The sequence below is a fragment of the Calypte anna genome, chromosome 4B, assembly GCF_003957555.1.
Source record: "Calypte anna isolate BGI_N300 chromosome 4B, bCalAnn1_v1.p, whole genome shotgun sequence".
Lineage (NCBI taxonomy): Eukaryota > Metazoa > Chordata > Aves > Apodiformes > Trochilidae > Calypte > Calypte anna.
Window position 1 is genome coordinate 22,013,865 of NC_044249.1, and position 14,443 is coordinate 22,028,307.

The window sequence follows — 14,443 nt, forward strand, 5'->3', positions numbered from 1 at the left end:
TTCAGGCTGTGTCTGCAGTCAAACACCTGGCTGGAGGACTTCTTGTGCTGCTTCTGCTGGTAAAATCTTCCTGCAGTGTTGCCTCTGGTCCTTTGCAGCTCAACCATCAGGTTGTGACAGTGAATTGGGGTTGTTTCAGAGTTCCCACAGTATGAATGTCACTGAGCAGCAGTGAGAGCAAGGCACTTGCATCCCAGGAAAGTGTTTTTATTTAGATTAAGTAGAAAGTTTGCTGTCTGTGACTTGCAGGGGTATTGATTACTTTTGTCCATTGCTGTTGCTTCCCTTTCCCTTGCAAAGTGTGCTTGTGAAATTAGAAAAAAAACCCAACACCAAACCAAATAGTTCTCTTCTTTTTTTAGCTGAAGGAAACCTTGCTGTCAGTCCTGCAGGTTCTTGTGCCATCAGCCCCCTCTACTCACTCTGTGCTCCTGTTGTTTATAGTAATTGCCATTTCCTCACAGAAATAAATGTTTTCTGGGCCACGTGTAACCCCAAGGCTGTCCTCAGGCTGTAGGTGATACCTTCAGTAGTGGTGCTTTTGCCTGGGTGATGTTCCTAATGCTGAGGTGGCAGCTGGAGGAGGTTGTGGAAGTCCCATGGGTGTCAGGGTCTTGACAGAGTTTAGGCAGGTGCTGAGAAGAAGGTCATTTTGGGGGAGAACTTTGATTCTTTCTGCTTAGCCAGGGGCTGGGTGGTCTCCCCAGGACCCTGTCAGTCCTGTGTTCTGGACTTGTGTCTGATATTTATCTATATGAAGCTCCTGGAAGCCAAGATGAGTGGTGCAGAGGGTCCAAGCTGCTTTTTGAGCATTTTACCTCCAAACCATTAGCATGAAACCAAAAAATCTCCTTGTTTTTTCCTATTATTTCAAACTCTTCCATATCTGTCTGCCTGACTGTAGCACCAGCACAGGGGCTTTTTGTTGTGGTTTCTCTTTGTCCATCTTGCAGAAAAGGCTTCACTCCTCTGTAATTCAGTGTCATGTAAAGAGCTTGATTGGCAGAACAGATTTAGGAAGAGTTTTCAGGAGAACCAGCTGACCCAAAAGACCAGTGCCACCTCCCAAGTGATCAGTGGTGACAGTGGCAGAGAGCTCCTCTCCCATGCCCTGTAGGTCAAATAACCTTTTATTATTATTATTATTATTATTATTATTATTATTATTATTATTATTATTATTTTCCCCTGCTCACATGTGATGATTTCTTCTCTTAAAAGAGAAGCATAGCAGGTAAATGAAGAAAAGGAAAATTCCTGTGCACTTTGGAAAGCAGCTGTCTGTGTGGCTGTGTTGGGAAAAGGGCTTCAACCAAAACCAAATGGGAAATACCCTCTGCTGCAGCAGGAGGCATTGCTCTCCTGGTCTTTTGATGTCCCTGCATTCTTTCAGCTGTAATCTGATGGTAAGAAAAAAAGAAACTGGGGTTGAGGAGAGGAGAAAAGCAGAGAATGATGCAGCAGCAGCAGACTCAGTTCCCATCTGCCTGCAGGCAGATGAAATACAAGTCATTTGCTGTGGCAAACCACACAGACTTTTGACCTACATTTTTGGGTTTGAAGAGTGACAAATCCAGGATAGGCCCAGAGTTCATTTAGGATCACATCAAGAGAGTAAAACCAAAAGCATCCTGTTCCTTGTTGCTCTCAGCCAGGACAAGGGACACAGGAGGAGAACCTGGGTCAGCAAGGCTGAAAAATCAAGGTGTGGGGTGGAGGAGGAGAGAGAAAACAGTGCTAAAAATGCTTTTCCTAGAGAAATGTTGGCACAGCAGTGTAAAAATTAGGTTTTTGGGGGGTTTTTTTGTAATAAAAACTTGACCTGGTTCACTTGGATCGTGGTGTCAGCTGTGTCAGAGGGGTTTGAGTTGATCAAGGATAAAGGGAGCCTGGGGTGGAATTGCAGCACGTGCTGCTGCTGGTATTTAGCTGAGCTTTAATTAAACCAAACCCCAGGGGAGAGGTGAGCAAACCCTGGTGAGATCCCACCAAGGCTGTGAGACTGCAGTGTTAACCCAAGACAGCACAAAGTGGGTAAGGATGGAAGGGACCTGAGTGCAGGTGACAACTGGTGTGTCTGGGCTGCAGGGGGACAGGAGCAGCCACAGCTTTCATGGAATGGTTTGGGGTTGGAAAAGGCTTTTGGAGCTCATCTGGTCCAACCCCTTGGAGTGAGCAGAGACATTTTCAGCTACCTAAGAGTGCTCAGAGCCCCATCCAACCTGGAAACCTGGAATATTTCCAAGGATGGGGCATCTCCCATCCTTTCTGGGCAACCTGGGCCTTTAAAAATAACAGTTCCAGCAGAGTTTTAATGCATTAACTTTCTAAGAACCCAACACCCCCCCAAATATCAGCTTTGAGATCCAGCAGACAGGTTGTTTTGACAGAGTTGTTTCACTAATCTCCTGGCTGATCCACTTTTGTGGGACGTTTGACAGTGCTCAGAATTTTTTTTTTTTTTTTCCCCTCATTCAGAAATCCGTGGCTCTCATGGATGGCAGGCAGGCAGTAGCTGGAAGCATAACAACAGCTCAGCACAATCTAACTCACTTGCTGAAATGGTTTCACTGCATGAAAAATGGAAAATATACAAGCCTAAAGCTATGTCACGTCAAGTATCTCCTCCACACTCATCTTCTTGACAGGGTTCTTGGAGAAGGAGTCTTTCTTTTCTGCATTTGCAGAGCAGAGTTTTTCAAAATGAGCTGAGATGGAATGATTATGGACCATCTGAAGGATAAAAAACACTCTGAGGAGGAGCCATAATTGTACTTTGCTCCAGTTCCCCACGACCTTCTCTAAGCCAGTTCCCAGAAAAAATGCCTCTTTGCTCAAGTTGCTCTCTCTGAGATGGTCCCTGGACACAAACAGTTCCATCTCTTCCATTTCCAGGTCTCTCACACCCATCCAGTACCTCTTGCACTTGTTCTTGAGCAGGAATGATTTCACCACTCGGGAAAATGAACATTAACTCAAGGTGGTGAAAACCTATTTCTTGGGTGTCATTAGCAAAGATGAAGAATTGATCTCTTGGCTGTCAATAGCTGCTGGACTGCTTTTTGTTGAGAGAAACTTAGGGGGCTTTCCTACATTAGAAAAATGTTTTAAAACCATGGTTTTTATCAGAGGAGGATCAATGGTGCAGTCAGCAAACCAGAGGACAAACAGCTGCTTGAGAAGTAGTTGATCAGTGCCATGTATTGGAGGAAGAAAACGTGCTCCAAACTCAACAGCTTCACCTTTGCTCATTTACCCAGCTTTTTCTTTAATCTTTAAAGAACCAAACTTGGGTTTTTTTATTAGATGTGACAGCTTGCTTTCCATTAAATAGAAAGAAGGGTGTTTCAAATTCCCCTTATTAAAATCCCACCAACCAAATCATTCTTTGCAGTGGAAATACCCTGCCCTGGAGTGAAGCCCCCTGGCTCTTAGCATGCTCTGATTTTTCTCTATATAATGAGATATTTTTGGTAATGTAACCACTTGGGATGTATTTCTGGTCTCTTGGTCATTTGAGTTACATATCTGAACAGGATTGCAAGAAGTGTGTAGAATGATTGGAGAAATAACTCCCTGAAGGTTTTGTGGAGGTTTGGTCCCCTGGTTGGGGATTTTGGGTGGTTACTTGTCTCTGCTTGAACATGGAGTGGTTGAACTCCATGGATCCAGAAGGCTTTGATGGGAGGAACAGCTGGAAATCCACATTTTTGCTGTGAGAACTTGAGGGGAATTGGTGAGTTTAGTAACCTTCCTAGTGCTTGGTTCTGTTTGGTGACCACTTCCATTTGGCTCCTTCTGCAGAGGATAAGAGGACTTGAAGTATCCCTTTCATCTTGTGGTTCCTGAGGAAGCTAAAAAGCAGTAGGATCCTTAGAAGAGGGGAATAATGTGGAAATGTGTAGGATTCACACTGATGGGAGAAACAGGTTCAGTTATCATTTATGTCCTGTCTTTTCCAGCTCCCTGAAGATAATGTGTGCTCAGTGTGAAGGGGCTGATGGTTTTTTCCCCTTAATGCTAAAATTAGATTTGATTGAGATAAGATCTGAGGAAGAAATTCTTTGGGATGAGGGTGCTGAGCCCCTGGTTGCCCCCAGAAGCTGTGGCTGCCCCATCCCTGGAGGTGTTGAAGGTTGGATGGGGCTTGGAGCACCCTGGGCTGGTGGGAGGTGTCTCTGCCCATGGAACTGGATGATCTTGAAGGTCCCTTCCAACCCAAAGCACTCTCAGAGTAGGTTCTGCTGTATTATCCCTTCTGTGAGGTTTTCTTCATCTTGCTTGGACATTCTTTGCACTTTGTGCTGATCTCTCCTTATTCCTGGCCACTTTTTTAGCCCACCTCCCATCTCATAGGAGAAGACACGTGTGTCCCAAAGGCTCCAATCCTGCAAGCTGGTTTTGCTTCCCAGGCTTGGCAGAATCCACCCCTTCTCCCCAGGCTCCAGTGCCTGGTGCAATCTGTGAGTGGGTAGGTGAAAATGACACACAGGGGTGCACCAGCAGCCAATTTGCAGCAGAAGGTCTAGACTGTAACATCTCCAATTCCAACCAGGGCAAGGCAATTCCCCAAAATGCCTCCTGGAGGGAATCTCTGCTGTTAGGGAAAAGGTTTCATTCGAGGGAATGCTTTCTCCTAGAAAACCAGGGGCTGGAAAATACCAGCCTGATCAAGAAGGAGAAGAGCCAGCTTGCTTCAGAGCTCCCTCCAGCTTTGGAGGGTTGGTGCTGAGGTTTTGCCTCCAAGCCCAGTGGCTGGACCCACTGTATGTGATGCTGGGGCTTTTTGTCCTTTCTCTCCTCAGGCTTCTTTTTGCTAATTTGTAGGCTTGCATCTGTGTCCTCTGCGTGTGTGCAAGTCCCTTTCCCAACCTGTCCAACAGACCAGCACAGATTGGAGGAACAGATTGATGCTGGCATGTCAGCAGTGGTAAAAGTTAAGAGAAGCAGCACTCGGCGGCTATCAGACACAGGGAGATGGAAATCTCTCCCTTTTTACCATGCAGCTGCTTTTTACCCTGGGATTATTGTGCTCAGCACTGCAGAAAAACCTTGTTGAAAGGGCTGGTGAACATTGGATGTGGGCAGCCATGTCCAGACACCGAAGATCTCCTGCAGGAAGGCATCAACTCCGGGGAGATTGCGTTGTGAACTTCAGGCTGCTCTCGTCTTTCAGCTCTTCCTCCCCCCAGAATGCCTCACACTTTTATTTTCTGCCCAGCAAAACGTGTCTGTGTTGTGCAGAGAGTAATTTTTGCCTTGGAAATTGGAGTAGAAATAGCTGCTAAGCTATCAGCCTGGTAGCACTTGCTCATCACCCTCATCTCACTCCGAATATTGAACAGCAGCAGCTTAAGCTGGTGATGGGTGAGGACCATCACCAGGAGGGTGATGAGCAAAGGACCCAAGCCCTGATTTGCCCCATTTATAGATTCACACCACTCTGCCCTAAAACCTTGGTATCTAAACAAGAAGTAGAAAACAAGCTAAGAAATAGAGAGGTGAAGGTTCCTTGTTCTCTCCCTGCTCTCTGTCCCTTTGGTCCTGACCTCAGGTGAGTGTCCCCCCAGCCCCAGCTCCTCCCCATGGTCCTACCAACCCTCCAGAAGGAATGATGCTTTTTTTCTATGCAAGTTTTTTGGGGTTTTTTTGAGTTTTTAATGTCCTTAGACATTATAGGGGCCAATTATATTATAGGGGCCAATAAGATATTTTTAAAAAATGTGAGAATCAAAATGCAACCCTTGGATGGAGGCAGCCACTAAGCTTTAGGGAGATGACTCCATCCCCAAACACAGCCCCAGGAGGCAGGTTGGTGCCCATCAGATTTCTCATTCCCTGAACTTTTCCTGTGAACTGGCACCCATTTGTTCTGTTGCCCAGAATCTTGTGTGGGGAAGCAGGGTGGCAGCCTGAGCTGATCTGAGGCAGCACTGCCACATCTCTGCCTCTTCTCCTCCTGGCCATGTGTTCCCACCTCCTTGCTGGCACAGCTGGTTCAGAGAGCTGATCTTAATAAACACTAAAGCTCCCTTCCCCCCCTCCTCAAAACCCTCAAAACCTTCATTTTTGGGACTTGAGCAGCTCCCTGTGTTCCCTGGCTGCTCCGTGTTGCCTGCACAACACGGGGTGGGCACCTGGGGTGAGGAGGGGTGGTGGGACTGTGGGACCAGTTGGTGAGGTCTGTGATGGAGGTAGGAAATGAATCCAGATTTCATGAGAACAAGACAAAACATCTCTTTTGCTGGGTCTTTTGCTGACTGAAATCCTTGTAGCTGCGAGGCACTTTGTGGTGAGATTTTTCATCCATCCAGATCTTCCTCTTTGTCTGCAGCAGGGTTGTAGGGTAAGTCAGGCTAGAGAGGACCTCAGGAAGTCACCTACTCCAGTATGGGTCTCTAGATTTGCTGTTGGAAATCTGTCTCTTCATTTGAGTGTGTATTTAGAATCACAGAAAGGTTTGGGTTAATGGTTTGGGTGTTAGAATCATGGAAAGTTTGGGGTTAGTGGTTTGGGTGTTAGAATCATGGAATCCCAGACTGGTTTGGGTCCTAAGGGACCTTCAAGATCACCCAATCCCAACCCCTGCCATGCCCAGGGACACCTCCCACCAGCCCAGGTTGCTCCAAGCCCCATCCAACCTTCAACACCTCCAGGGATGGGGCAGCCACAGCTTCTGGGGGCAACCAGGGGCTCAGCACCCTCAAATTAAAGAATTTCTTCCTCAGATCTCATCTTGACCTCCTCTCTTGCAGCTTGGAACCCGTTCCCTCTCATCCTACTTCCAGATGGGTGTTAAGATCTATTTGTTGGGAAACAAGGTGGCAGCTCCATTACCCAAATTTGGACCCTTTGAAACTCCACCCTGAGAGCTTTCTGCAGAAAGGGGGTGGTTTGGAGAGGAAAAGAAATAAATAAATTTTTTTTTAAAAAATAAACCCAAAGTGAATGATCTGGTAGTGAGAGGAGAAATGCAGCTTTCTGAAGCTGTCCCTTGGAGACAGACACTTGCTATTCTCCAGCCAGCCCCTTCCTGGGAGCGTTGGCGGAGCATGAACCATGGTGTGTCAGTTGTGACTTCTCACTCCTCAGCCTTTCCAAATGCAGGGTTTTTTTTTCTCTTTTGGCAACTTGCTGTTTTGAAACTGTTTCATTTCTCCCCCATTAGTATCAGTGAAGTGCAAAGAGGCTCACCAGCCTAATGGGCATGTATTTATTACTGTGTTCTTCCTTCAATCATCTTAGCAGCGGGAAGAGCCTCTCACGCTGTCCCAGGCACAGCAGAGAACAATGAATCTATCAGAGTCTAAACTGCCTCCCTTTTGGAGAATAATAGCTTTTCTTAACGGTGTTGATGAAGAGCGAAGAGGTCCATTTGCAGTAAACTGTACTTTTTTTTTTTTTCCCCCTCTGGTCTCTTGCAGGATCTGATAAAAGCTGGATCTAGCAGGTTGTCCTGCTGCTTCTTTTTTCTTTGCCAGAAAAGTAGCCTGGTCGCTGGTCCAAAGGCTGAGCTTCCAGCTCCTCTCTTCTGCCATCTGAGAGACTTGGGGTTGTTTAGCCTGGAGAAGAGGAGGCTCTGGGGAGACCCTAGAGCAGCCTCCCAGTGCTTGAAGGGGCTCCAGGAAAGCTGTGGGGGGACTTTTCACTCGAGAGGACAGTGACAGGACAAGGGGAGGTGGTTTTAAACTGAAAGAGGGGAGATTTAGGTTAGATTTCAGAAAGAAATTCTTCACTGTGAGGGTAGTAAAACACTGGAACAGGTTGCCAGGTTGTTTGTTGATGCCCCATCCCTGGAAGAGTTCCAGGCTGGATGGATGCATGGAGCCCTGAGCAGCCTGGGCTGGTGGGAGGTGTCCCTGGCCATGCAGGGTGATGGAAAAGACCTTGATGATTTTTAAGGTCCCTTCCAACCCAAACTATGCTATGATTCTATGAAGTGGTACACTGAAGGTGGGTCAGACATTTTAGGCATCATTTCCAGACCAGCAGAGGACAGAAGGCACCGAGGGAGCTTGGGCAGAAGCACTGGAGGTTAATGCACCTTAATGAAGCTGCTGTTGATGCTCCTACAGGGTTACAAACAAGCTTGGCTTCATCTCATCACTGAAGGATTAAGAGAGTTTATCTAAAGCCATGTCTAGATTACAAATCAGATTAGATTCCCAGGCACTGAGTGGCTAAAACAAGCTGAAGCAAATCTGATCCTGAGCACCCTCCTTTGGGTTTTGAAACAAGCTGTGCTTGAAACCATGTAATGGCATCTTAAGTCCTTCTCCCACTCTGCTGCAAGTACTGGTTTTCTGTGAGCACTCCTCACTCTGCTGAAGTCTTTTTCCATCTAGAGTGCTGTGAGGACTAATTAGTTAATGTTTATTGTGTGCTGCAAAGCTGCAAATGTTATTTACGTGCTCTCTTTTTATATCAGTCGGGGTTTAATTCTCTTCCCACCCACGCCTGGCTCTGTGGCTGTGTAAATCCCTGTGTTGCACTGGAGCTGCTGGTGGTTTCTAACCTGGTTCCCAGTGCTCAGGTGGTCATCTCCCCATGCTGGTGTTGAAGATGCTCTTCAACATCTGGATTTTCTCCAAGGCTTTCTGGTTCTGCAGCTGGGTGGCAGCTCCTGGTGCTTGGGATGGAGAAGGAAACCTCCACAGGCATCCAAGATGAGCAGTGGCTTCTGGTGCCTCTTCTGCTGCTTTATTTCAGTGCAGGGCAGAACGTGTGTCCCTCCTCTTTGTGGTGTGTGTTGGGTCACTTGAGCTTTATCTGCTTGGCAGAGAAAGTCTCTTCTCCCAAGGAGCAATTTGCAGTCGTGGTTTTCTAATCTAAGTGAAACTTTGGGTAGAGGGAAAAAAAAAATAAATCCCATCTTTGAGTCCATGGCCATGGAATCTTCTGGCATTTAAGAGGAGGGAAGTTAATCTCTTCAGAATAATTGGTACCTTTTGTACTTGGTTTAGATGTGAACTAAGAACTTGGGGATGGGTGTATTCTTTACAGAAATGTGGGTTTTTTCTGAAAGCTATCTCAGAGCTGCCATTTTGCTGCTGAATAAGGAATCAAAGAATCACAGAATGTCAGGTTGGAAGGGACATCACGGATCATCTGATATTATTGTTTATGTGAGATATCTCAGCACCCCACTGAGCTCAGATGTCAAACTTCTCATAGTGGGGGAATCCACCACTTCCCCTGGGAGACCATTCCAATCTCTGACTGTCCTCTGAGTGAAAAACTTACCTAAAAAGAAAAAAAGGCTTCTGAATGTCTGTCAACCAAAGATCATCTCCATTCCCAAATAATTATTCTGGTCTCTAGCTCCTTGCTGCAGCTTTGGTTCCTTTCAGGTCATGGAAGTCTTTGATACCTTTCTTTAAACATCCCAATCACAAAGTTGCTGTATAATGGAGTTCAGTTCCTGAGTTCAGGTTTTAAACCCACCTGCTGAGCAACGTGGTGAGTGTCTCTTCCTTGAAAACTTGTAGAAAAACCAGAATCCTGGGAAGAATGGGTGGAAATCTCATCCACGAGAGCAGTGTCCTGAAATGGAGACCTCCCTGGTGCTGGGAGAACTTGTGGACAGACATCTTCATGAGCCTGACCTGTCCTGGTGGAAGGCTGCAGTGGCCACAGGCTGGAGAAACTGGTCCATGGGATAGTGGAGTTTGCTAACAGTGCTCCAAATAGCTGGTGACACAGATATTGAGAAATATTTTTTATTTATTTTATCAGGGAGGTGTTGACTGTTGGACATGGTGATCTTAGAGGTCCTTTCCCATTGGGACAATTCTGCTGCCCCTTCTTCCTATGGACTTTTCTGGGTGTAAATCCATGTGTGAGCAGGTTTGGCTCTTGCACCCAGATCTTCATGGTGGCAAAACCCCTCCTGTAGCTCTGAGCTGGTAATAGACAGCAAAGCTGATGGAAGGGAAGATGCTCCATCCCAGGAGACTCACCCAGCAGAGGCTGATTATATTTAGAGATGATGGACCAAAATCTAACATAAATTGAGCATGAACCTGGACTCATTCCAGGTGAAGATGCTTTGGATTCACACTGGTGTAAAGGAGAGCAAAATCTGGCTGCTTCTTGAAGGTGGCCGGAGAGAGTGTGAATGAAATTCCCAGCAAAAATAGAGCCTTGCTCTCAGAAACCACCCCCCAGCTGGCAAGGCTCAGTAGAGTCCTATTGGAAAATGCTGCAGACAGAAAATGAATTAGAGGATAAAAAAAAAAAAAGAGTGAAAATGAGCTGGCAGAATCTTGAGGTGACTCATCAGGTGCATCTTGTGAAGTCTCTTTCTGAGAAGTAATGAAATTGCCTGTTCTAACAATATTTGCACTGCAGCAGGAAAACGCATAAATATTGGGATCAATTAATGAAATTAGAGAATTTGACCAAAAAAGCCATAGAGCTGGCTCAGAAACCATCCCTCTTCCTTTTTGCAAGTCTTGGTGCTTGCAGTTGGAGAGGAAAAGCCCAGGGTTTCTCTTTGACATCTATGGTACAGGAGACATGGGCAGCCACAGGGTTCCTGGGATGCTTTGGGTGGTCACCTGCAGCTCAAGGACTTCCACTTCCACCCCATAGAAGTTCTCCACCAGCTGGGCTGGGAGGTGCAAAAAAGCCCTGGTAGCAGCTTGGGCATGGAGCTTTCACCCCTTGGATTTTATTATTGATGAGGACAGACACATCTTGTCTCTGCCAACCACAAAGGTTGTCCCTTCATGGCTCCCAACCTCTGTTTTTCAACAGTAAAATGAGGAATGATCATTTTTCTTATGAAGTTTTCTTTAGGAAAGAGCCCTGTGCATAACACAGGATCATGGAATGCTTTGGGTTGGAAGGGACCTTCAAGACCATCCAATGCCAACCCCTGCCATGCCCAGGGACACCTCCCACCAGCCCAGGGTGCTCCAAGCCCCATCCAACCTTCAACACTGCCAGGGATGGGGCAGCCACAGCTTCTGGGGGCACCCTGGGGCTTAACACCCTCACCCCAAACAATTTCTTCCTCAGATCTCATTTCCATCTCCCCTCTTTCAGGTTGAATACCTTCCCCTGTGTCACTTCCTGCCTTTGCCCAATGTCCCTCCCCAGCTTTCCTGGAGCCCCTTCAGGCACTGGAAGGTGATCTAAGGTCTCCCTGGATCCTTCTCATCTCCAGGCTGAACCCCCCCAACTCTCTCCCTGGCTCCAGAGCTGCTCCAGCCCTCCCAGCATCTCCATGGCCTCTTCCGGACTCCTCCAACAGCTCCATCTCCTTCTTATGTTGGGAACTCCAAGAACTGGGCCCAGCAGTGCAGGAGGGGGCTCAGCAGAGGGGAAGAATCACCTAATGCATGTGTTGTCCATCATATCTGCATTTTGCATGTGTTGGATATTGCAACAACTCCTTACTCTTGGTGGAGTTCATCACAGAGCTTCAGTTCTGGGGTGAGAGTTGAACTGGGAGTGAAACACTGGGCTTGCTGGTATCAGTGGCTCAAAATATGGTATTTCTTATAGACCTTATTCCAGCAGTGTTTAAATGGATTTATATTTGGGGAAGGCACTGAACCTTGGGTGAAGAGGCATGGCAAAACAAGGCTTAATTTATGCTGTAATAAGGATAAATTATGAACACCTGGACTAAAGAATGTACCCGTGGTGCTTGGGTGGGTATTCTGGAGGGTAATCATCAGCTCCCCAAGCTAAAAAAGAGCAATCACCACCTTCAGATTGATCACCAGGAAGAGCAGAAGTCTCAGGTTGGCCTTTCCTGGCTTTGGCACTGGTACAGCTGTTGTTGGAATCATTTGTCTCATTTCTGGCGTCCTCCACTCAAGAGGATGCTGACAAGTTGGAAAGATGTAAAAGAGCCACGAGGGTGGTTAAAAGATTGGCCAATGTGTCTTGCCAGGGGAACAGCCAGTCTCCTGCCTCGGGTGGGTTTTGTATGGGTTGGGATTTTTGTTTGTTTGTTTTGTTTTCCTTGAAGTGAAGGTTAAAGAGTGGCTTGAGCAGCTCCCAGTCCCTGTGTGAGGAACAAAACCAGAGAGGGCCAGAGGTGCCAGGCAGAGGTGTGACCCAGCCAGCTGAAGCCCCTCTTGAGCTGAATACAACATTTTTAATAGGAAAAGCAAACGATCTGATGTGACATTTTACAGGAATCCTGTCTTTTTCATCCATCTCTAGAGTTTTCTATATCAGGAAGAAAGCCCCAGGCTTGATCGAGCAGGGGGCGAATCTCTTGACCTTGTGCACCTTCTCAGTAGCTCTACCTGCACCTCTCCTGGGATGTTTCTTTCTTCAGTGCTTGTAGATCTCAATTGGTGGAGCCAGACTTGAGGTTTTTGTGCTGTCAGTCATCAGCACAGTAGGCACTCAGGAGGGGTTTTAAATGAGGTTTTTTTTTTCCTCTTCGCCAGCGTTTTCGGCGGCGCGGTTCCCGTGTGAAAGATGGGAGCTGGTTCCTCCTGAACTCCAGGTTTTATTGGAAGAGATGACACTTGTATTTCCCTGCAGGGCTTGCTCCACTGTTGTTCCCCAGCAAGGCTCCATTCCCTCGGGAAGCTCATCCAAGGAGAGGCTGTGCTAAATTTACCTCCAGCTCTCCCTGCGGCTGAGCTGCCGAGATGATTCTCGGTGGGTAAAGCTGGGAGCAGAGCAGAAGTCTGGCTGCTCTTAGCCCTTCTTACCAAGATAAGAAGGAATATCTCTGCCTTGCTGGTCTTCCTGGCCACGGGGGTTTGAAGGAGCTCAGGGATATGAAGGATCCTGGGGAAGGTGCAGAGAATGGGGTCCTGTTCAAGCAGTCACGTTCGTTTATGACAGCAGCTAGAAAGATGAATATTAGGGTGTCAAGCTACACTGCTGGTTTTTTAAAATGCCATTTTTCTCTTTTTTTTCTAGCTGTGGGGAGCTCAAAAAATCAAGCAGGTAATACGCTCTTTAAAAAATTAATTTTAAATATTTCCTTATTGTTTTCAATGCTTTTTTTTTTTTTTTATTTCCTCCTTTTTGCAAAGCTTTGCTGTCCCCTTCTCCCTCACTGACTCCGCCAGTCGCTGTTTTGTCTTGCCACAGAGCTGGAAATGCAGAGAACACTGTTGCCACCAAAGAGTCTGATTTTTTTTATCTCTTTTTTTTTTGTGTGTGTGTGTGTATTTATATATTTTGATGTCTTCATTTTCTCCTTCCTGTCTAGTCAAGAGATTTCTTGTCTCCAGTCTTTTGGAAATAGTTTGACAGTTCTTTGGGAAAGCTTCTGACTGTCATACCTTCTTCCTCTGCAGTCCCCCATCACTTGGGGGTTGATTTTTCACCCCCAGACACTTAATACAAGTGCAGCCTCCTGGGCTCATCATGAAATTTGGGGAAGATGGGCCCACTGAGCATGGTTTAGTGATAAAACACATTTAGAATATCCCTGGAGGTCGGGTCGTCCGCAGCCGCCAGCGTTGGCTGAGGAGCTGCAGGTACACATCAAGGGTGAATCCTCTGGCAAATCCAAATCCCATGGCACACCAGGAGATTTTATTTGGGTGACTCTTGTGGTGACAGCCAGAGCAAGCCATAGCTGGATGGTTTTATCCCAGCTCAGAAGGAACATTTCAGACTTCCTGCAACGTGCCATGCGGGCTGGTGTGGATGGGCAAGATGCTCCTCAGGATAAATGTGTCCACCAAGGCCTCTGTCACAGTGAAAACTTCTCCTTGCTCTCACAGGGCAGGGTTTCAGCCAGGACATTAAGCTGCACCTTGGTAGAGATGCTGAAAGAGGCAGGGACAGAAAGTAACTTTCCCTTTTTCCCTCCTAAATCTGCATTTCCCACCCTGGGGTTAAGGTACCATGGTGGGTGGCCCTTGGGGACATCACAATCCTGAGAAAGAGGCACTAGGTGTATTAATTATTAAAATATTAAATTAAAATATGGTTAAATTATTTACTTCTCAGTTGCACTCAGAGGGGGACAGCAGGAGGAGGAGGAGGTTTTGTGGAGGTTCTTTAGCCTTGGGTGGGAGCTGGGAAAGCAAGAGGGGTCTGAGAGGTGTGAAGTCCTCTCTGGTTGCAGGGATTCTTTGGGGTGGCCAAGCTCTGGCCCCACTGCACCTCCCCAACCCTTGCTCTGCCTTCACCACCTCTTTTTCTCCTCTTTTACAGGCCATCATCCACCCTGACACAAACGAGACCATCTTCATGCCCTTCCGGATGTCAGGTACAGTGTGGCCCCATCAGACAGCCAGTAATTTCTCTGGGAATTTATACAAAACAGGGGGTTTTGTGGCTTTTTTGTTTTTGTTTTTTTTTTTTAATTTCTCCTCTTTTTGACCTGTGTCCTCTGAACATTCAGACTGAGAGCAGAAATTCAGATGTTAAAATCCCTTTGGAGGAGAGGAGCACTGGGATCCTAAAAGCCTATGGGAGATCTAGGGCTTAATGTTTTCCTTCCCTTCAG

The 14,443-nt window shown here is 46.8% G+C and overlaps 1 protein-coding gene across 4 annotated transcripts in view; it reads left to right on the forward strand.

The window, feature by feature from the left end:
- Nucleotides 1-14,443, forward strand: part of LOC103531235 (sideroflexin-5) — a 123,419-nt gene that overhangs the window by 55,917 nt on the left and 53,059 nt on the right. For all 4 annotated transcript variants that reach the window (XM_030450874.1, XM_030450873.1, XM_030450877.1 and 1 more), the window contains 2 exons: nt 12,898-12,924; nt 14,149-14,203. In XM_030450874.1, the coding sequence (XP_030306734.1) occupies nt 12,898-12,924; nt 14,149-14,203 (82 nt within the window). The remainder of the gene's footprint in view (nt 1-12,897; nt 12,925-14,148; nt 14,204-14,443) is intronic.